General features: G+C 37.6%; 1 protein-coding gene across 1 annotated transcript in view; it reads right to left on the bottom strand.

Annotated features, from left to right (window-relative positions):
* The window catches only part of LOC120528709 (kinesin-like protein KIN-14I), a 42,321-nt gene that overhangs the window by 10,940 nt on the left and 8,628 nt on the right, over positions 1 to 22,753 (bottom strand). The window contains exons 5-8 of the mRNA XM_039752865.1: positions 9,165 to 9,264; positions 6,760 to 6,952; positions 3,914 to 4,094; positions 90 to 300 (exon numbers count right to left, since the gene is read on the bottom strand). Coding sequence (XP_039608799.1) covers positions 90 to 300; positions 3,914 to 4,094; positions 6,760 to 6,952; positions 9,165 to 9,264 — 685 coding nt within the window. The remainder of the gene's footprint in view (positions 1 to 89; positions 301 to 3,913; positions 4,095 to 6,759; positions 6,953 to 9,164; positions 9,265 to 22,753) is intronic.

Genomic DNA, 22,753 nt, shown 5'->3' with positions numbered 1-22,753 from the left:
AACGTATTGTTCTAAACCCACAAACTCTACAGCTACATGCCTAGTACATATAGATTTGGGCAATAAAAAGCAATACACTTGTTACATACTTGTGGCAGCAATATGTCTGTTGCTGCAGCCTTGTTCAAACAGGGCAAAAAGCTCCTCTGCACTAGATGCTTCTTTAACTTCTGGCCCCTGAACAAACACAAGACCCTTTTTATCTTTCTTGATTTCAGTCTTCTTATTAAATGACTCATTTGGATGTACAAATAGATCCAAAAGGCGATCATTATAGAGTTCCAACATATAAGCAGATACCTGTGAAAGGAAAAGCCAGGTGGTCAAATATTTTTTTCATTCAATGCAAGCTGACTCGGAAATGATCACTTCACTTCTCTCATGATGCTTCGTTTCTGTGTATCATGGATCAGAAAGTATATCATAGGGGTAATCATATATATAAATGGGGGTACAAGTCTATCATGTCCATACATTCACACTCCTACTACACCAAGACAGTTCAGAGTCAAAAATCATCCAAACCTGCACAGAAGTAAAACAAAGGAACGATGTGGAAACTCCACCATAGAGTTAGTTACTGTATTTAATTTTTTAGGCTTATTTATTACAACTGTGTTGATAAATTAAACAATTAAAACTTTACCATATTTATGAGTTAAAAGTGTTGCAACAGAGTCTTTCTCATCCAAGTGGAACAAATATTTTCTGAGTTTGAGAAATATTCCATATATTTTCAATGATCATATACCTTTAAATTAGTAAGTTGGGTGCACTTGTCTCTTTCTGCATAGTTTCTCAATTCTGGGAGTGATGGATGATAAGCAAAATCTGATATCCTTTAGATGCAAGTGTGCCCTGTTCTTTGTCTTAATAGCAGTCAGTGCTGACGTTGAAGACTCACTAAGCCAAATTTTATAAAACTGTCATCATATTTTCCTTTTTTAGATGAAGCTGGCTTATTTTCACTTGACAATGTAGACACTTGATCCAAGAAGCTATCTGTTACTTGAAAGTTTTTTTTTTCTCAGAGTAGCTAACTAGCTTCAGTGCAACTGAGCAAAGCAGAGTAATGAGTGATTGACGGTCATGTGATTGACAGCAGTATATATACAAAATGAGTGATGTGAATCTGCCCAGTGATATTTATTGACTCTGGACATTATGGAAGTGACTGACACAAATGGAAGCTTGTGTGCTTTTGCTTAGTGGAAGAGGACTTAAAAAGTTCAGTCCTCTGGATTAATATATTCTCCTTTAAAAACTGATCCACATGGCAGAGCAGCACAGGGTGACAGCTAGTTGAGTTTTGATTAGATGTTGGAAAACGGTGTTTGCAGGATATGATGCCATCGATGCCTCCTCCACCTCCTCATGAACATGCTGCCTCACTGTCTGGAAAGTTAGTTTGTTGTTTAACGCTTCTTCATTTTGTTTGATAAACATTATTGTATACATCCTAATTAGATGTATCATGATGATTTTTTAAAATAAGTGAAACGGAGAATAAAGAAAACGAGAAAATCTAGACCACTAGTACTGTACACCAAGTAATCAAATTGACAAATTTTAACAGTTATTCTATCATGTATCACAGACCCCTCCTTGAGAGACATTTCCCTAAGGATTGGCATGGCCAAGAACCAATACCAAAAGGAAAATGTAAGCTTTTCAGAGTATAGAGGGCTATTACTGAAGTTTTATACTTCATCACTCTGCAAGAGATCTACTGCTTTATTGAGTTAACAAGTCAACAGGCACCTAAATTGTGGTTTAAACTCCTCAGGCATAGGCATCCTGACATGAAGACTGTTCAGTTTTCATCCCCTATATTGAGGATACCAGACTTCTCTGGCCTTTTTAAATTTCCAAACAGACATAAAATAGAACTGGGAGCGGTATTGTCACAGGATGTCAAGGTTGACATCTTTCCTGTGACGTATAGTACTTCAGCTAGAAACTGACACTCTGGAGGAAAGATATTCTGCTAGTGAAAGAGAGGCTTACCAATGAAGTTGCTGGTATTGGTAACACTGCAGGAAAATTCTGTTCAGTTTATTGACTAATCACACTCTCCTGAAGTGGTGATCAACAACAGCACAATTAACCCAAGGATGACTCTGTCATTTCAGCCTTACGGCTTAACAACTGAATTCTACAAGGGATACTTCCATTGAAACACAGATGCCTTGTCCATTGCCCTGAATGCAAGTAAGTATAATTTCTCTATTTTGTTTTAAGTTTTGAGTGGATTTGAGATTTATAAAAGAACTTGGTGTAGCACATGACATACATATGAATTTATAAATCAGATTTGTTTTGTGTGTCTATGCCAGGGGTGTCGAACTCCGGGCCTGGAGGGCCGCAGGGGCTGCAGGTTTTCATTCTAACCCATTTCCTAGTTAGTGACCAGTTTCTACTGCTAATTAAATTTGTTTTCCCTTCATTTTAGTAGCCCTGTTTTCAAGGATTCTGCCCTCTGAATGTATTCCTTTCGTCATTAAATGACAGCCAAACAGAAATGAGACATGAAACGAGCAAACAGATGACCAACTAAACTGAGATTTCAAACTCAAACCAATTTTAGTCCAACCAGTCTCTTAATGAGAAGCCGATTCTTGTTGTTAATTAAACTTGTTCTTTAATTTCATGGCCTTTTGCCGCTCTCATTTTGCCACAGCAGACATTTCCAGAACTGTTGATTTTTCTGTTTTTTATAAGAACATTGTCAAAAAGTTTTGGTGGCCTGAGTAATCCACCTTACTAAGACCTTCACCTTTTTACTTTTCAGATATTGTGTAATGGGTACAGGTGAGCTGTTCATGTGGCGGCTTGTTTTGTGTCTCGTTATTGATTGGCTGCTAATTAAGGAAAAAGAAAATACTAAGGGGTCTGAGTCAAGTTAAATAAAATGAAGGCTAAAGAAGTTAATTAGCAGCAAAAACTGGTCACTAATTAAGAAAATGGTTAGAATGAAATCCTGCAGCCACTGCGGCCCTCCAGGCCTGGAGTTCGACACCCGTGGTCTATTTTTTTTTTAAGGAATCTAAGCAAAGTTTTATACATGAAGCCCCAGGAGAAAAGCAAACTTCATACAGAAATTGAAATTAACAGAAGCAAGATTATAAACTGGTCTCTCTGGGAACTGTAAGCAGCAGCACTAATTACTATTGACTATAACAAGTTTATGGCTGTAATTTGTAAATGTGTGTTTCTCAGATTTATAGCACAATTATGGTAAGTTTAATTATTTCATACACACACACATATTTAAAACACTTAGCAAAGTGACAACATAGTACATGACAGTATATAAGAATTGTGAAATGTAATATATCTTGACCAAACCTATGCACAGTTGGAGGAATTTAATTTCATGTTACTTGCAAATGTATATTAATTACAAAGAAACTACTTTTTCCTATCTGTGTTTTTGATGAACCTGCACATAACTCAAAGGCAGAACAAAAAGACATTGAATTCTTAATGGAACACAATTTTTATTGGCTGCAATTTTTATAATGTTCAAACAATAAGTTGTTTTTTCTTCACACAAAGAACCATAGACACATGGAATAAATCACAAAGTAATGTGATATAGAATAGGACTTTAGGGACCTTCAAATCTCAACTTAATTCTATTTTGGAAAAATCTAGGTAAAGATGATGGGCAAGCTCTTTAGGCTGAATGGCGTGTTCCTGTCACAATTTTTCTAACGTTCTAACTCATACAAATATCAAACGTTACCTTACCATTCCTTTGTTAATTATTAAGAGTAAGACATCATTTTGGCATATTTTACATTGGCTGTAATGTAAAATCAGTAGAAATGTTTCTTTACTCACTAAACACTATTGTTTACCATAGTACTCACGTTTTCTTCGTATTTTGAGAAGTATGCAACTTTCTTACCTTAAAGTCTGACTTTGATTGGTTTTCATTAATAATCTGAAACATCCTCTTAAAAGCTCTTGGCATAACTCCTGGATTGCTCAGATCTTTGTCACCTATCATTGTAAATGTCTTTCCAGAGCCAGTTTGTCCATAGGCAAAAATACAGACATTATAGCCATCCACAGCTGATTGGATTAGCCTATTGATAAATTAGTTACAGGTAAAATAATTATAAAACTAAGTAGGATTTTAGTCATATAAAGTGTGAGTACCTCCCATAGTCCATAAACAAGCTACCAGCTTAACCAGTGATAATAAGTGGCCTAAATGTTTCAGATAGAGTCCTATTTAAAGTGACACTTTGGATCATTCACAGCCATCAATGGGACCAAAGGTTTAAAAAATGGATTAATAATTTTACACTGGCAATTTTAAAAATGTATTTATTGTTACTATTTTGTACAACAGACATCAATAACTTACAAATATATTGTTACGTCCCCATACATAAGTGTAATGTACAGTGTGTCAAATGTGTTTTTAGACATTAAGACATCCTTTGCCCATTGTATGGCAATCAAATTCACAGCATCTAAAAGCTGCAGAAATCACACACCCCAACAAGACAAAAAGTTTAACACACTCCACTGCATTAAACAGCTGTTCATTTTTTTTATCTTGCTTTCACTTATTTTGGACTACTATTTTAAAGGTTCATTCAATCTCTTCTAACCAAAATCAGCAAGGCTCTTAAAATATAATCACACATGCTAATCCTCTTTTTATTCTTTTCTCCAAGGACACTACTTTCATATTCCAGTATCTATATGATACAAACTGATTTCTCAAATGCAGTGAATCCATTTCAGGATTATGGAGAGCTGAAGTTGTTATTGTTGTGTTATTTCAAATAATTTATATATTTGTTCTTCTCTAGCCGCGTTTAGAATTTGCAGCATTATAGACTTAGAGTCTTTAAAAAGGGGGACCGGAGGGTGTGTTCCAACTATAGAGGGATCACACTCCTCAGCCTCCCTGGAAAAGTCTATTCGGGGGTTCTGGAGAGGAGGGTCCGTCAGGAGGAACAGTGCGGTTTTCGTCCTGGTCGCGGAACAGTGGACCAGCTCTTCACCCTTAGCAGAGTCCTGGAGGGTGCAAGGGAGTTTGCCCGACCGGTCTACATGTGTTTTGTGGACTTGGAAAAGGCATTCGACCGTGTCCCTCGGGGAATCCTGTGGGGGTGCTCCGGGAGTATGGGGTACCGGACCCTCTGATAAGAGCTGTTCGGTCTCTGTACAACCGGTGTCAGAGCTTGGTCCGCATTGCCGGCAGTAAGTCGAGCCCGTTTCCATTGAGAGTTGGACTCCGCCAGGGCTGCCCTTTGTCACCGATTCTGTTCATAACTTTTATGGACAGAATTTCTAGGCGCACCCAGGGTGTTGAAGGGGTCCGGTTTGGTGGACTCAGGATTAGGTCACTGCTTTTTGCAGATGATGTTGTCCTGTTTGCTTCATCAGACCGTGATCTTCAGCTATCTCTGGATCGGTTCGCAGCTGAGTGTGAAGTGGCTGGGATGAGAATCAGCACCTCCAAATTCGAGAGCATGGTCCTCAGCCGGAAAAGGGTGGAGTGCCCTCTCAGGGTTGGGGGAGAGATCCTGCCCCAAGTGGAGGAGTTCAAGTATCTCGGGGTCTTGTTCACGAGTGAGGGAAGAATGGAGTGTGAGATCGACAGGCGGATCGGTGCGGCATCCGCAGTGATGCGGGCTCTGCATCGGTCTGTCGTGGTGAAAAAGGAGCTGAGCCGTAAGGCAAAGCTCTCAATTTACCAGTCGATCTATGCTCCTACCCTCACCTATGGTCATGAGCTATGGGTAGTGACCGAAAGAACGAGATCGCGAATACAAGCGGCTGAAATGAGTTTCCTCCGCAGGGTGTCTGGGCTTTCCCTTAAAGATAGGGTGAGAAGCTCAGTCATCCGGGAGGGGCTCAGAGTAGAGCCGCTGCTCCTCCGCATCGAGAGGAGTCAGATGAGGTGGCTCGGGCATCTGATCAGGATGCCTCCTGGACGCCTCCCTGGTGAGGTGTTCCGGGCACGCCCAACCGGGAGGAGGCCCCGGGGAAGACCCAGGACACGCTGGAGGGACTATGTCTCCCGGCTGGCCTGGGAACGCCTTGGGATTCTCCCGGAAGAGGTGGAAGAAGTGGCCAGGGAGAGGGAAGTCTGGGCCTCTCTGCTTAAGCTGCTGCCCAGGTCATTGTTTGTTAGTTTTCCTGCTGTCACAATATAAATTTGCAGTAGGTTGTCAGTACACTTCAAGAAAGCTATCAGCTATGTGTATTTGCAGTCAGACATTAATTTAATGCATTTTTGAAAGGTAATTTAAACTCAGTTTTATTAACTTCCTAGTTTATCATTGGGGTGACTAATGAAAAACAATCCTTGCACTGTGCTTTGCCGAACAGAGAATGTTTTTTTTTTTTTAATTTGACCATTCAATCATCTCGTCATCAGTCTCACTGAAATAGGCAAGCCATTATTATCTGTATCAGTAAACTGCAGAATTTTGTTTCAGATTTCATTTTGTTCATCCGTCTCTTTTATGACTGGGATTCATTTCCTCTGTTCTGCTTTTGGAGATACTGAACAGTTTTACCTGTTAACCTAGACTAATACTCTTAATGAGCACTAACAGTCAAAGCCAAATGAGTCCTCATGTTCATTCTAAATATAAATGAGTAAGATTAATTTGTTTTCTACTGGAAAATAGGCAAATAGGTAGGAATTTCATTGCCTGTTGCAGCATACAAATGAAATATCCTGAACTCAAAATTGTTGTATTTATGGATTTCAGTATACAATACCTGCTTGTATCCTCAAAAACTTCATCTTGCGTGCTCGTGCCATTAAAAACTTTGTCAAACTGGAACTCCTTGAACCCACGGGTGCTCTCCACAGTTACCGTGTACTCATCAGGACAAGTAATAACACATTTACTTCCACGAGCTACTTCAGATTTATCCAAGGGTCTTATACGGCAGAATACTCTGATTTTTCCTTAACAAAAAAAAAAGCGTATATCATTGGAAACAATTTTCAAATACTGGAAAATGAATTACATATTATTCTTGAAAAAGTAAAAAGAATCGTAAGAGAAATAGAATTATTTGAATTGATTATTTAGCTATGCGCTGCAAAAGAAAACCGTAACAGAAAGTTATAAGCAAATTTTGGAATTGGTATACTGGTATTTGAGTAATGGAAAAGACAAATGAAAAAACTACTACTTGAAAAGACAGGTGTAAGAAAGCAAAATTAAATTTTACAGAAAATCCTATTTTTTTATATATATACTAGGGGGCTTTGCCCCCTGCTTGCTTTGCTCGCCAACCCCTGTGTTTGGTTTTCCGGATACACACTTTGAAGATTTTTTTTCTTTGAATTTTTGCTATTTCATTAGTTTCACTTTTATTTCAGAACTTCTGTAAAAACAATATTTGGAATCTTTTGAGTCCCAATATGCTGAATCTTTTAACTGAGGTCCGTGAGACATGTGTTTAATGACTTTGTACCATAATTCAGGATAGGTTTCTCTGTTTGGAATTTTAGCATTGACAAAACGATCTACATCATCAGCAGTTAATCATTTTTTTTGCAAAGTAACCAATGAATGCATGTGAGGTCAACCACGTTTTTGAAATTCTCTGACTTAAACTTCAAAGCCTTATAATATTTACATACTTTTGACATATCAGCTATGTACATATATTCGATCTCTATTCGCCTTTTCGTTATTTCTCCGAGTAATAATTTCTCTTTCTTTGCGCTAATGTGATGTTTACTTTCTTTGTTCTGACACTGTCATTTTTTTCTGCTTTCATATTCTGTATCTTGTTCTGCATGTGTTTCGCGCCTACGTTTTTTTGAGTCTTTTGAATTCCAGTTTTCATTATCTCTAACCTGCACTGCATGTGTTTGGCCTCCTTGTTTTTTAACCTCGTTATGACATTTATTTTGTTTTCTACTCTGTCTTTTATTTCTGACATCGCTTTGTCCTGCTTTTTTTTCAATAACACCAGGTCCGTGGTGATTATTTTACCTTTTTCGAGTAACAATTTCCATTTGTTTGCCCTAGTGCGATCTTTGCTTTCTTTTTTTTATACTTTCTAATTTTCCTACTTTCATATTCTTTAACTTTCTCCACGTGTGTTTCGCTCCATTTTTTTTTTTGAACCTTTCGAATTCCACGGCTTTCATAATCTAACCTGCTCTGCATGTGTATAATGTCAACACTTTTGAACGTCTTTGTGAAGGTATACTTTGTCTTTTACTCTTTGTCTTTTAATTCTGAGCCCAATTGGACATGCTTTTTTTCATTTCCACTTGTTCCGGGCTGATAATTACTTTCCTTATTTTCTGAATTTGCACCTTGATTATTCTTTTTCTTTTTTGTATTTTTTTCTCTCCAACGCTTTTGAGTCTCTTTTCCTCCCGCTGCTCTTTCTTCTTTGCTTAGTCATCGACATTTCATCTATAACGTATTTTCTTTATACGCTTTTTATGCACTGAGAGCCCTGGATCTGTTTGTGCTCAAAGCCTTACACTCACACAACTGAATGTTTTGCTGCCCGTGCTCTTATTTGGTTGTAAATAGGGAGTGTCTTTTAAGAATCTCATGTTCTATGTCATCGCAAGATGGTCCTGGGTCAATCTCGTGGCACAAAGTCTCATGTTTAAGGTCCCCATGAGACCATTCTCTTTCGTCTCGTGGGTCTTTTAAGTGTCTTCGGTGATCATAACGTGAAGATCGCGTCTTGTCTCCCGTGTTTCTCCACCAAGAATTTTTTTTATAATAGAGAGAAATCAATAAGCAGAATATATACACTGGACAGAATACTGCATGATTGTCAACTCAGAAAAAGAAAGTTGAAATTACAAGCATGATAAAAATTAAAGACGGTTTTGGTAAGGACAGATAACTATTAAAATGTAACAACTTATATAATCAAATAATTCTAAAATGCATTGTATAATGATTTTAAAAGAAAATCTTTACATATTTGACTTATGCTCTGACTGCAACTGCAACTGCAATATTTTAACTTCTACAGAAAAAAGTGGAGGTATATTTTCTCATAATAATACTCATACATAGTGAATAGTTTGAGTAATAGAATTATTTTGTTTCATTACCTTTGATATAGTTATAGTACTACAGTATGTTACATACAGTCTGATTGTCTCTAAGTAAAAAAACAAATTATTTCACCTCTCATGTCTTCCAACATGTTGTAATACTTTTTTCTCAAAACTCTTTCAGAATTGTAATTTTCTATCAGCTTTTTGTTTTCCTCTTTTAAATTTTTAACCTATGCAAAGAAAAGGTAGGAGAGAGCACAGTATCAGTATACAAAATACATTATGTTATAATCCCACCATAGTCTGCAGCATTCAGATATATCTAGTGTATTGGACAAGAGGAGAGGCATTTCAAAAATGACCAAATTTGACTTGGCTATCTTCGTTCTGAAGGTCCTTTGTTGAAAAGTGTGTCTCATATCTTTACTTCAACTCTCGCAACACAACTTGAGCAAATATAAGAAAGACAGGATTTTACTGTGAAAAAGTTAGCTTATGTGCACTTCTGAAAATGCATTCAGCAACATTTGCAAAAAAAAAATTATTTTATTGCATATAAATTTGCATTCAGCTGATTGAAATACACTGTAGTAAATGACATTCATATGAGGTATGGTCTAAGTCTGCTGTTGTTGAAGCAATGGAAAATCGGTGTTATGAGTAATGATATAACAACTCTATCTATAGGTTTATAGCGTCATTATTGGACAATTACTATCACATGTTTGTTTTCTTTACCTGAAAAATATTAATAATCATAATCTTCATTTATACAGCACTTTATAAACACATAATGTATACCAGAAACAAAATACATTAACATAAAATCATTGGTTTTAAACAATGCTAAGGAAAAGACAATTAAACACTTAAAATAATTACAATTAAAAATCAAGCACAAAAGTTGCCACTGCGTCCACTGATCTAATGCCTAGCAGTAAGATGTTGCTCTAGGTGCCATCATAGAAAATGCTTTAATCACCTTTGGTGTTTGATCTACACTTTGGAACAGCCAAAAGATTTACTGACATATACAAGAGCTGATATACATAATCAATAACATTTTAAAATGTATTCTTAATAGAAATCGAAGACAGTGGAGAGATGCTGAAATTGGGGTGATACGATCACAAAGTTTTGATCCTACAAGTAATATAGCTGCATAATTCTGCACCAAATGAAGCCAAGCAAGAGAAGAACAGTTCAATGCAACAAACAAAGCATTGCAGTAGTCAAAATGAGATGTAATAAAGGCCTGCATGACCCTTTCAGTATCTTCAAATGATAAAAAAGTTCTAAGCTCACACAATGTCTTAAATCTTCATTTAAAGGTCCAGATCTGCAGAACAAATTTAACAACAAGTACAAAGAGAGGTGATCATTTATACTCGAATACAGACATCACTGTTAAAAGCATTGATGTGTTAGGCAATGAAATTCCAGGATTATTTTTTCCATTTAAATTTCAATTATCATTGATAGATGGTATTAAACAGTGACAAGCATTTGATTCATTTGTGCTCCATGTGTGTTTAGTGTTTTGCAGCAATGCTATCAACAGTCTGTAAATGGTTTTCATGCACAATTTTTTGTATCTCCCAGATGTTCTCATTAGTCCATATACAGGACATTCATTATTAAGAGATGTTGAAAAAGGAAGACTGCAAGGTCGAGTTTAGGGAGAAGGTGAGACAGGCACTGGGTGGTAGTGAAGAATTACTAGACAGTTGGGAAACTACAGCAGATGTAGTAAGAGTGACAGCAAGAAGGGTATTTGGTGTGTCATCTGGACAGAGGAAGGAGGAAAAGGAAACCTGGTGGTGGAATGGTGAAGTACAGGAGAGTATACAGAGGAAGAGGATGGCACAGAAGAAGTGGGATAGACAGAGAGATGCAGAAAGTAGACAAGAGTGCAAGGAGATAAGGTGCAAGGTGAAGAGAGAGGTGCCAAATGCTAAAGAAAAGGCATATGATGAGTTGTATAAGAGGTTGGACACTAATGAGAGAGAAAAGGACCTGTACCAATTGGCTAGACAGAGGGGAATAGTAGTGGAAGCTAGGTTAAGAAGTAAGGTGATATATGCCCTTGACCCTCTGCAGTTCGCATACCAAGAGAAGGTGGGAGCGGAGGATGCCATCATCTATATGCTACACCGATCCCTCTTCCACTTGGACAGAGACAGTGGTGCTGTAAGAATTATATTTCTGGACTTCTCTAGCGCCTTCAACACCATCCAACCTCTGCTCCTTAGGGACAAGCTGACAGAGATGAGAGTAGATTCATAACTGGTGGCATGGATTGTGGACTATCTTACAGACAGACCTCAGTATGTGGATCTCGGGAACTGCAGGTCTGACATTGCGGTCAGCAACACAGGAGCGAAGCAGGGGACTGTATTTTCTCCGGCCCTGTTCAGCCTATATACATCGGACTTCCAATACAACTCGGAGTCCTGCCGCGTGCAAAAGGTCACTGATGACACTGCTATCGTGAGCTGCATCAAGAGTGGGCAGGAGGAGGAGTATAGGAACCTAATCAAGGACTTTGTTAAATGGAGCGACTCAAACCACCTACACCTGAACACCAGCAAAACCAAGGAGTTGGTGGTGGATTTTAGGAGGACCAGGCCCCTCATGGACCCCGTGATCATCAGAGGCGACTGTGTGCAGAGGGTGAAGACCTATAAATACCTGGGAGTGCAGCTGGATGATAAATTGAACTGGACTGCCAATACTGATGCTCTGTGTAAGAAAGGACAGAGCCAACTATACTTCCTTAGAAGGATGCCATCTTTCAACATCTGCAATAAGATGCTGCAGATGTTCTATCAGACGGTTGTGGCGCCCTCTTTTACGTGGTGGTGTGCTGGGGAGGCAGCATAAAGAAGAGGGACACCTCACGCCTTGACAAACTGGTGAGGAAGGCAGGCTGTATTGTAGGCATGGAGCTAGACAGTTTGACATCCGTGGCAGAGCAACGGGCGCTGAGCAGGCTCCTGTCAATCATGGAGAATCCACTGCATCCACTGAACAGATAACCTCTAGACAGAAGAGCAGCTTCAGCAACAGACTGCTGTCACTACCCTGCTCCACTGACAGACTGAGGAGATTGTTCCTCCCCTACACTATGCGACTCTTCAGTTCCACCCGGGGGGGTAAATGTTAACATTATACAAAGTTATTGTCTGTTATACCTGCATTTTTATCACTCTTTCATTTAATATTGTTTTTTATGTATGCTGCTGCTGAAGTATGTGAATTTCCCCTTGGGATTAATAAAGTATCTATCTATCTATCTATCTATCTATCTATCTATCTATCTATCTATCTATCTATCTATCTATCTATCTATCTATCTAGTGAGTAGCAGTATGGTTTCAAGAAAGAGCACGACGAATGTGATGTTTGCTCTGAGGGTGTTGATGGAGAAGTATAGAGAAGGCCAAATAGAGTTGCATTGCATCTTTGTGAACCTGGAGAAAACATATGACAGGGTACCTTGAGAGGAGTTGTGGTATTGTATGAGGAAGTCGGGAGTGGCAAAAAAGTATGTAAGAGTTGTACAGGATATGTACAAGGGAAGTGTGACTGTGGAGAGGACTGCGGTAGGAGTGACGGATGCATTCAAGGTGGAGGTGGGATTACATCAGGGATCGGATCTTAGCCCTTTCTTATTTGCAAAGGTGATGGACAGGTAGACAGACAGGATTAGACAGAGTCCCCGTGGACTATGATGTCTGCTGATGACATTATGATCTGTAGCAATAGTAGAATATATGTGTATAAATGAGAATACAAGACAGAATTACATGTGTGTAAATGAGAGGGAGTGGTGGAATGATGAGGATGCAAGGAGCAGAGCTGGCAAAGGTGGTTGAGTTTAAATACTTGGGATTACCAGTACAGAGTAATATGATTGTGGAAGAGAGGTGAAAAAGAGAGTGCAGGCAGGGTAGAATGGGTGAAGAAAAGTGTCAGGAGTGATTTGTGATAGACGGATATCAGCAAGAGTGAAAGAGTAGGTCTACAGGACGGTAGTGAGACCAGCTTTGTTATATGGGTTGGAGACGGTGGCACTGACCAGAAAGCAGGAGACAGAGCTGGAGGTAGCAGAGTTAAAGATGCTAAGATTTGCATTGGGTGTGACAAGGATGGATATGATTAGAAATGAGTACATTAGATGGTCAGCTCAAGTTGGATGGTTGGGAGACAAAGTCAGAGAGGGGAGATTGCATTGGTTTGGACATGTGCAGAGGAGAGATGCTGGGTATATTGGGAGAAGGATGCTAAGTATAGAGCTGACAAGCAAGAGAAAAAGAGGAAGGCCTAAGAGAAGGTTTATGGATGTGGTGAGAGAGGACATGCAGGTGATGGGTGTAACAGAACAAGATGCAGTGGACAGAAAGATATGGAAGAAGTTAATCCACTGTGGCGACCTCTAATGGGAGCAGCCGAAAGAAGAAGACTAAGCAGTCCTTTCTTTCAGTCACAATTAACAATTTCTGAGCACCTGTGACCAAACCAAATATTTGCCATAATAGAAAAATCTGTTATTGTATTCATGAACTGATGACTTTCAGCTAAGACACAGTCTTAAATATTCCAACAGATAAGCAGTTTGTGGTTTCCACTACTACATTTAGGATTAACTTACTTCAAGTAAGTTTTTGAACTTGCTTACTGTTTACCTTACTAATCACAAACCAGATTCCTCCAAGCAATAATCCAAAGTTAATAGACATAAAATGTGAAGCAATTTATACATAAGCTTAACAAATATAAGTACAATAAATATGATCAAATATAGAAATAATTACAGAAATAAATATACAAATAGAAAATCAAATAAATTGATCTCAATACATTTCTAGTAACAGTTCCGGTGCTAGGTGGAAAATGGTAATGCTGGTTTATGTGCTACCAAAAGAGCAAGGTCACAACAGGGTCCAAAGGAGATTAAATAATTCTGCTCACCAGTCTGTTACTATGCTGGGGTAGATCTTCCCATACTTATAGATACTGTAGTGGTGATTTAAAAGCTACAACCAGGGACAGATGTCACCAACAGAAAAAATGGAAATGGGTAATCATCACAATCAGTCCCTTTCCTTGGTTGGTTTGCTAGTTTATTTTAAGTCAGTCTCGTGTTCCTCCACCACAGACTCCAACTGCAATTCCAAAAACAGCTGCATGCATTTTCTTGACCTTCCAGCATTCAGACTATTTGGGGACCTGGGGCCTCATGTATAAACGGTGCGTACGCACAGAAATGTTGCGTAAGAACTTTTCCACGTTCAAATCGCGATGTATAAAACCTACACTTGGCGTAAAGCCACGCACTTTTCCACGGTACCTCATGCCTTGACGTATGCAAGTTCTCCGCTCGGTTTTGCAAACTGGCGGCACCCAGCGTCAAAGCAGTGGTACTGTTCTTGTGTGATTACTCATTATTTTCATGACGCGGCTTTATAAATACACAGAAACTAACCGCATATTGTTTATTAGTGTAATGCATCTGATTGTAATTAACTTCGTAACAATATAATGGTCCGAGGAACAGCCATAGTATTCCAAATACCATAACTCCTTTAGCGTTGTCACTCTCACTGCATCTTCTTCTTCTTCTTCTTCTTCTTCTTCTTTCAGCTCCTCCCGTTAGAAGTTGCCACAGCGGATCATCTTTTTCCATATTTCTCTCACTGCACCACTCGAGTATTTATATCACTGTATCTGAGTGTGAATCACAGCAGCAGCTGATCGGAAGAAATTATCGGTATACAGTTTCATGGACACGCTGTCTCTGCCACGGCAAAACGTTTCAAAGCCTTTCCTGTACGGACCTCGCGGTTCAAAACAGTTTAATCCCAAGAACTTTAAATGCAGCCAATCAAGTGCTCCTTGTAGAACTGTTTGTACTTATAAGTACAATCACCCCACTGTAAACTTGCACTATAGTTATAATATCTCACAACCTGAGCCACTTTATAAAGCGTATTTACATATGATGCGATATCATTTTAAGGTGAAATGCAGCAAAATATGTTTGTTAAATTATACATATAAAACTTTAACTTCATTTAAATAATCAATATTCTTCACTGGGAGTGTCTTTAAGGATAGAATAATTAAACATGTACTACGAAGATATTTCAATGTTCTTTAAACGTTTTGAAGAATCGGTGCTAAGCTTACAGATGGCTTAACGTCTATTACAGAGCTGATTGTATGGCGATCGGTTACTTGGGAAAGAAAAGCACTGACTGCAGTGATGGCTACGCCAATATATATTGAATATAAAACAGAAAGATAAAATAACAACACAGCTAAAAGCATGCGACAAATTTGACAAAAGTTAAATGCTTGTGTCATGAGCACAAATGTTCTTTAACTCCTATCATCATGAAAATGACATCACGTATACATCTCAGTATTTTAGTTATTCAGAGAGCTGTAATATCACGAATGTAATGGATTCTGTGTCCAGTTGGAGGAAGAGAGCCAGTTTAAGAAGCAAGTAGTGATTCACACACATAGAGCACATAGTAAATCAAATACAAAACAAAGCATTTAACGTGCTACTTTAATTACGATGTGATTTTAGAAACTGGTTAATTAAACAATTTTAAGATGAAGTTTATGATGTTCTACTAAATGACAAAATAAACTACGTGATTAAAGTGGAAATGTCGAGATTGAAGTTGACATTTAGTGCTTTTCCCCACCGTGTGCCTTTTTCTCTGTACCTAATAAGCTTTCATATGACACTCAGACAGTGGGCTTACAACTCTTCTTTCCACGGACTTTGATATGTGACTTCTTTTTATTTCCGGCACTGTGCGATTTTGTGATGTGAGCTTTCAAGTTTCTCCAACACACTATGCCACTCGATCAACTTCCTTTTGTTGATTATACCACGTTTATTTGAACAAATAGTATGTTTTCCTTTGCCTCCACTTGGTATTAGCTGAAATTCTTATATTTTCCCGTGCTTTTCCCATTGTCTTTTCACAGAAGGCTGCGCTTAAGGCGATTTATATTGATTTGCATATTCAAATAGGCGTAATTCTGGGAGGATTTGGGGCGTTACATAATCTTGGCGTGCGCGTTAGTTTTCACGCTGATCGGGATTTATGTAGCGGAAGAGCGTGGAAGTTAGATGCGCACAGATTCCTGCAAACATGAGCCAAATGTGCTTACGCACAGAAAAATCCAGATGCAGGAATCTGTGCGCATCAACTTCCACGCTCTTCCGCTACATAAATCCCGATCAGCGTGAAAACTAACGCCGGCACGCCGATTTTGTAACGCCCCAAATCCTCCCAGAATTACGCCTATTTGAATATGCAAATCAATATAAATCGCCTTAAGCGCAGCCTTCTGTGAAAAGACAATGGGAAAAGCACGGGAAAATATAAGAATTTCAGCTAATACCAAGTGGAGGCAAAGGAAAACATACTATTTGTTCAAATAAACCGTGGTATAATCAACAAAATGAAGTTGATCGAGTGACATAGCGTGTTGGAGAAACTTGAAAGCTCACATTCACAAAATCGCACAGTGCCGGAAATAAAAAGAAGTCACATATCAAAGTTGCCGTGAAAAGAAGAGTTGTAAGCCCACTGTCTGAGTGTCATATGAAAGTTTATTAGGTACAGAGAAAAAGGCACACGGTGGGGAAAAGCACTAAATGTCAACTTCAATCTGACATTTCCACTTTAATCACGTAGTTTATTTTGTCATTTAGTAGAACATTATAAACTTCATCTTAAAATCGTTTAATTAACCAGTTTCTCAAATCACATCGTAATTAAAGTAGCACGTTAAATGCTTTGTTTTGTATTTGATCTTCTACTCGTATGTGCTCTATGTGTGTGAATCACTACTTGCTTCTTAAACTGGCTCTCTTCCTCCAACTGGACACAGAGTCCATTACATTCGTGATATTACAGCTCTCTGAATAACTAAAATACTGAGATGTATACGTGATGTCATTTTCATGATGATAGGAGTTAAAGCACGTTATTAAACATGTGTTTCACTCATGAAATAATTTATTGTCGAAATTTGTCGCATGCTTTTAGCTGTGTTGTTATTTTCTTTCTGTTTTATATTCAATATATATTGGCGTAGCGCCACTGCAGTCAGTGCTTTTCTTTCCCAAGTAACCGATCGCCATACAATCAGCTCTGTAATAGACATTAAGCCATCTGTAAGCTTAGCCGATTCTTCAAAACGCTTAAAGAACATTGAAATATCTTCGTAGTACATGTTTAATTATTCTATCCTTCACGAAACTCCCAGTGAAGAATATAGATTATTTAAAAGAAAGTTAAAGTTTTATCTGTATAATTTAACAAACATATTTTGCTGCATTTCACCTTAAAATGATATCATCATATGTAAATACGCTTTATAAAGTGGCTCAGGTTGTGAGATATTATAACTGTAGTGCAAGTTTACAGTGAGGTGATTGTACTTATAAGTACAAACCGTTCTACAAGGAGCAATTGATTGAGTGCATTTAAAGTTCTTGGGATTAAACTGTTTCTGAACCGCGAGGTCTGTACAGGAAAGGCTTTAAAACGTTTTGCAGTGGCTGAGACAGCGTGTCCTTAAAGCTGTATACCGATAATTTCTTCCGATCAGCTGCTACTGTGATTCACACTCAGATACAGTGATATAAATACTCCGAGTTGTGCAGTGAGAGTAATATGGAAAAAGATGATCCACTGTGGCAACTCCTAACGGGAGGAGCTGAAAGAAGAAGAAGAAGAAGAAGAAGTGAGAGTAACAACGCTAAAGCAGTTATGGTATTTGGAATACTATGGCTGTTCCCTGAACCATTATATTGTTACGAGTTAATTACAATCAGATGCATTACACTAATAAACAATATGCGGTTAGTTTCGGTGTATTTATAAAGTCGCGTCATGAAAATAATGAGTAATCACACAAGAACAGTAGCATTGCTTTGACGCTGGGTGCCGGCAGTTTGCAGAACCGAGCGGAGAACTTGCGTACGACAAGGCATGAGGTACCGTGGAAAAGTGCGTGGCTTTACGCCAAGTGTAGGTTTTATACATCGCGATTTGAACGTGGAAAAGTTCTTACGCAACATTTCTGTGCGTACGCACCATTTATACATGAGGCCCCTGGTCTTTCAGTAATATTGTTTACCAGGTTTAACTGTCAGAGCATGAGAGATGCACTTTAAAAATATTAACATAAAGTAAAAACAGACACGTTCATTAACAAACTTATGACATACATGTTTCATTAATAAAATGATAAAACATTTTGTGTAGCCTATTCAGTCACTCTAAGGGAAAAAGGAAAAAAAAACGTTAAAATGTGACCATATGATAAACAAAAATAAAATAAATACACAGTAGCAAATATCAAAACCCATACAACATCCAAATATAATTCAAAACATATTATAAACTTTTAAACAATCTTCATATACTGTATAGCTTTAATCACAAAAGCACCAGACGTTTGCACCTTTCATCACATCGCTCATGTTTAACTGTCAGAGCAACAGACGCACGCAAAGTCAAAACTTGACTTGAACAAAAACAAGAAACCATCCAACCAGAAACCAGAGAAGAAACCCTCCAACGTTAAATCGAAATGATTTGTGCCCACTACAGAGCAAAAACGCCTGTTCATTTTCCAGTATAATAACATTATATAATATCCCGATTAGTTTATTTCACTGGTTACTCTGAATACCAAGCCAGGCAGCAGGCTGCCAGGAAGGCTCCAGCTGATTTTAAACGTCAGTCCAGCTCTGGCTACTAGGAAGAATATTTAAGAACATTTGTACGAAATGTGATCTCTGCTGCTGCTGCTTAACTGAAGCAGATATTCTTGTAATGCTCATAGGAGGACATTTGACGAAGTTTTACAATTGGACTCATGTGTAAGCAAAGAAAATTGTAAGATCGGCTTCTTTGAAAAATACTTGAGTAACCAGCCTTCTACTTTACTCCTTTGCTCAGGAAATCACAGGTAAGATTTTGATTTACTTAAGGGTCTTTTTTAAAAAGGCTGCAGATGTAAGCTAAAAATAACAGCTAGTCATTTCCTTTCTGCTTTTTCGTTTTTGTAATAGCCAAACATGAGCTAGCATTGCCAACTTTAGTGATTTATACAACAATATACAGATAAATTGTTCAACTCTAATTTTAGCTGAAAAAGTACAGACATTGAATGTCTTTCTATTTTATCCTCTTCTACTTTAGCACTAAACATTTTGCTTTTCCTTTTAAAATAGTTTTCTTTTCAGGCTTCATCTATAATTGGAATCTGGGCTGGTATGCATAAAGCAATTCAGGGAAGAAATTTGATACTTGAAAATTCTGAGATGATCAATTTGAAAATACTTACAGGAACAAAACAAAATCTACAGCATGTTGAAATACTTTTCAAAATTTAAAATACTCATGCAGGATGCTTGGAATACGACATATGTTCTTTGATCCAGAAAGTAGTCACCAGTAGATAACTGAGGTAAGGTGGTAGAATCAGAGCTACCCATTTAAATATTAGAGGTTATAATTTGATAAGAAAGCACAAAAATGGTATTCTTTTTCTCATACTGTATATTTCTTACACATATACAGTAATTGTTCCTTCTACATTGAGGAATGTAATAACCTCTCCTGGAAATAAATTTTTATAACTATAACTTCTAGCTATAAGCAGAAATGACAAAGTGCAAAGACTGATTCACATCCCACTCATTAATCAGCAGTGTTCATAATTGGGAATGCCATGGCAATCTTGGCACATGTCATATCCCTTAAGTCAGAAATATACAAGTTAAAGTAGTACATAAGTAATTCTGAGTTATACAGATGGACTTTTTGGTATATCAACATAAAAATAAAGACTGTACAAATTCTGAAAACTAGTAAGACGTTATCTGCCCTTCCAGGTACTCTTGATAGGTCAGCTCTATAGATATTTTCCAGGAAAACATGCATACTGGTGCAGAAACTATGGCTGCAAAATAATGTTGGCAAAATGTAAGGACTCTAAAGTGAATAAGCCTGTCCTACTACCATAATAACACTGTCAACACTGGTCCCATTCAATTTTTTTGTTCATCTGATTTGCTGAGCTGTATTTGCACTCTTAGAGGGGTTCATCTGTTTCACAATTAGATCCAGAATGTTAAAGAAGCTGAAAGGATGGTGTAAAGAATATGTGTGCAATTTAGCAGTAGCCAGTTTCGCAGGATGTGAGAAAAAGGGTTTCTCATAAGGGGGATGGCCTCACACCACTGATGTTGACATTGCTTACCAATTAATACCTTTCTATCTTTCAAAGATCTACAAAGAATACTTCTTTTAACACCTTGTCGATGATGCAAGTCATGGTTCCATTGCCAGCTTAACCTAAACTAAAATATTACTTTTTTGTGAACACTGATTCGGAAACTGGAGCAGCCTGTCTCAAGTTAAACATCCAAATAGGAAATATGAGGTTGTATCTATGCACAAAGCAGAAATTCAGAATTCAACAAACAGGAGTTCCTGAGTAAAATTTAAACTTTCTTTTATTTACGGCCCAACTTAATTGATGTTATGTTTCTTTTACTAACCAAAATAGACTGCTAATCTTACTTCAAAATTTAAAGGAGTCTCTAAGTGAAGTGCTAAACCGCTTAAAACATTTAACATTAAAAGGACAAACACCAACACACCAATTTGAAACGAGTTGTCGGTATCTTAAGCTCTTGATTTTCCCCAACATTTCTGTACTTGATGCGTAACAGCCGGGATCCAAGGTTGGCATTCTGATGGAAATGGCTTATGATTATTGGCACCAAACCTAGCTGAGATCCTGAAAAAGCAGAAATCTTAGAAAATTTTAAACGTATATTTAGAATAGGGAATGGTAGAACTTCTGGGCTCCAGGAGAACAACGTAAAACCTACAGCAAAATATGTTTCTGCGTTGGAATATTTTAGTCTTTCAGAAAATCATCTTAACACTTTTTAAAGGAACTCTTATCATGTATCCATGTTAAATATGGATTTGCATTAAGTATAGAAATTCCAACACAAACATCCAGCTTTGGACATGTACAATGAGAAAGTTGATACATCCATAAAGGTGTTTTTAGAATACCATATTTGAGCAGTGGTAGGTGCAGGGTTACAATAACCGATTTCTATTACCCTACTAAAAAGCCTTAGACATTTCACATATAAAAGCTACCATGGCACACAGGCAATAGGTACTTTGTAACCTGAGGAAACTTTATCAGTTTAGAAAAACAGAATATTATGGGAAAGGGCAGTTGTGTTCCATAGTGATTAGTAGTTTAGAGTCTTTGGTTTTTGTGCATTAAGTGGTAAATGTTCTGTAGGAACACAGCACATATACAGTACTGAAGATTGGCAAACAAAAGTTTCTATCAACAGGCCTAGAAACAGACATGACTCAAATACCCCTTGTTTAGTTGAAACTCAATTGTACATCATGCACGTATCTTGATTAAATTTATCCAAAAAACCTCAGGTACGTGAGCTGAATTCTTGTTTTGTTAGATTTTATTTTTCTCAGTTTTCTTTTTTTCTTTCCGGTGTTCTTTCTAGATTGATTTTGAAGTAATTTATTGTATAAGTTAGGCAAATTGAATCTGCTTGATTATATACTGTGCTGCTTTCTTTAAATAAAATTAACAGAAATTATACAAAAAACAGTATATCAGGGTCTGGAGCCTCATTATAAACAATGCCATTTATATCTAGCCTCGCTAGGTGATTTTTAGGGGGGGCTTTCCTAAATTAAGATCATTTTGTAGGAAGAATTTTGCCTCACTATGAGATGATGTTCAATTTATAATTCCTAAGTTATTCCTAAGTGTTCAAAATAACATCGGGCTTAGTCTACCTAGAAAGCCTATTGTGATCTTCTATACTGCACTATTAGCAAGCTGAGTTGTTTTGCGTAGCTACAGCCTCTTACACTCTTAGCAGCCTGACACTGGGTCGAGTGCTTATTTAAAAACCTTTCGGTATATCATAAAGGTGAACTATGCCACACACCAACACAAACAATACCTCATTTGCAAGTGACGGGTGTCCACTTCATACTCCTAGTAATCAAATTGTTACATTATTTATGGTTGACTTTTACTTGGGTATGAAATTATACGTGTGATGTTTCATAAACTGTTACAAAAATATTTGAAAAAATCAAAGTCATTATTCTGTTAAAAAATACCCAAGTGTTACAGTATGTCAATCAAAACGCCCCAACTAATAGATTTCATCCAATGCAATGAATCCTCCCACTGACCGAGCAAACACAAGCTATAGGATATAAACAGGAAACCGCTCTTCTAATTTTTCTTCTCACATATTTCTTCACAAAAAAACAGAAAATATTTATAAGTGACATAACAGTAATTACAGTAGATTCTCCTGATCAAAACAAGTTCAAGTACATTATTGTATGATGCATCAATCCTCAAATAAGAGGAGTCACAAAGCTACCTTAGGCAAGTACCAGTTCATATTTCCGAGTCATTAGCTCTGACTCAATAGGTCACACACTCACAAGCTTTATACCATTGGATGGCAGCAACTGTGATTTCTACAACAATATGTAGATGTCCTTTTATGGACATAATGAGATACGGCTAAAAGTGTGTGTAATGACAAAATACACTGTTTGAAGTAGTAGAGTACAATGTAAATAG

This window comes from Polypterus senegalus, chromosome 4 (genome assembly GCF_016835505.1).
Source record: "Polypterus senegalus isolate Bchr_013 chromosome 4, ASM1683550v1, whole genome shotgun sequence".
Taxonomy (NCBI): domain Eukaryota; kingdom Metazoa; phylum Chordata; class Cladistia; order Polypteriformes; family Polypteridae; genus Polypterus; species Polypterus senegalus.
The sequence above is the reverse complement of the archived record's forward strand: the minus strand, read 5'-3'. Positions and strand labels throughout refer to the sequence as shown.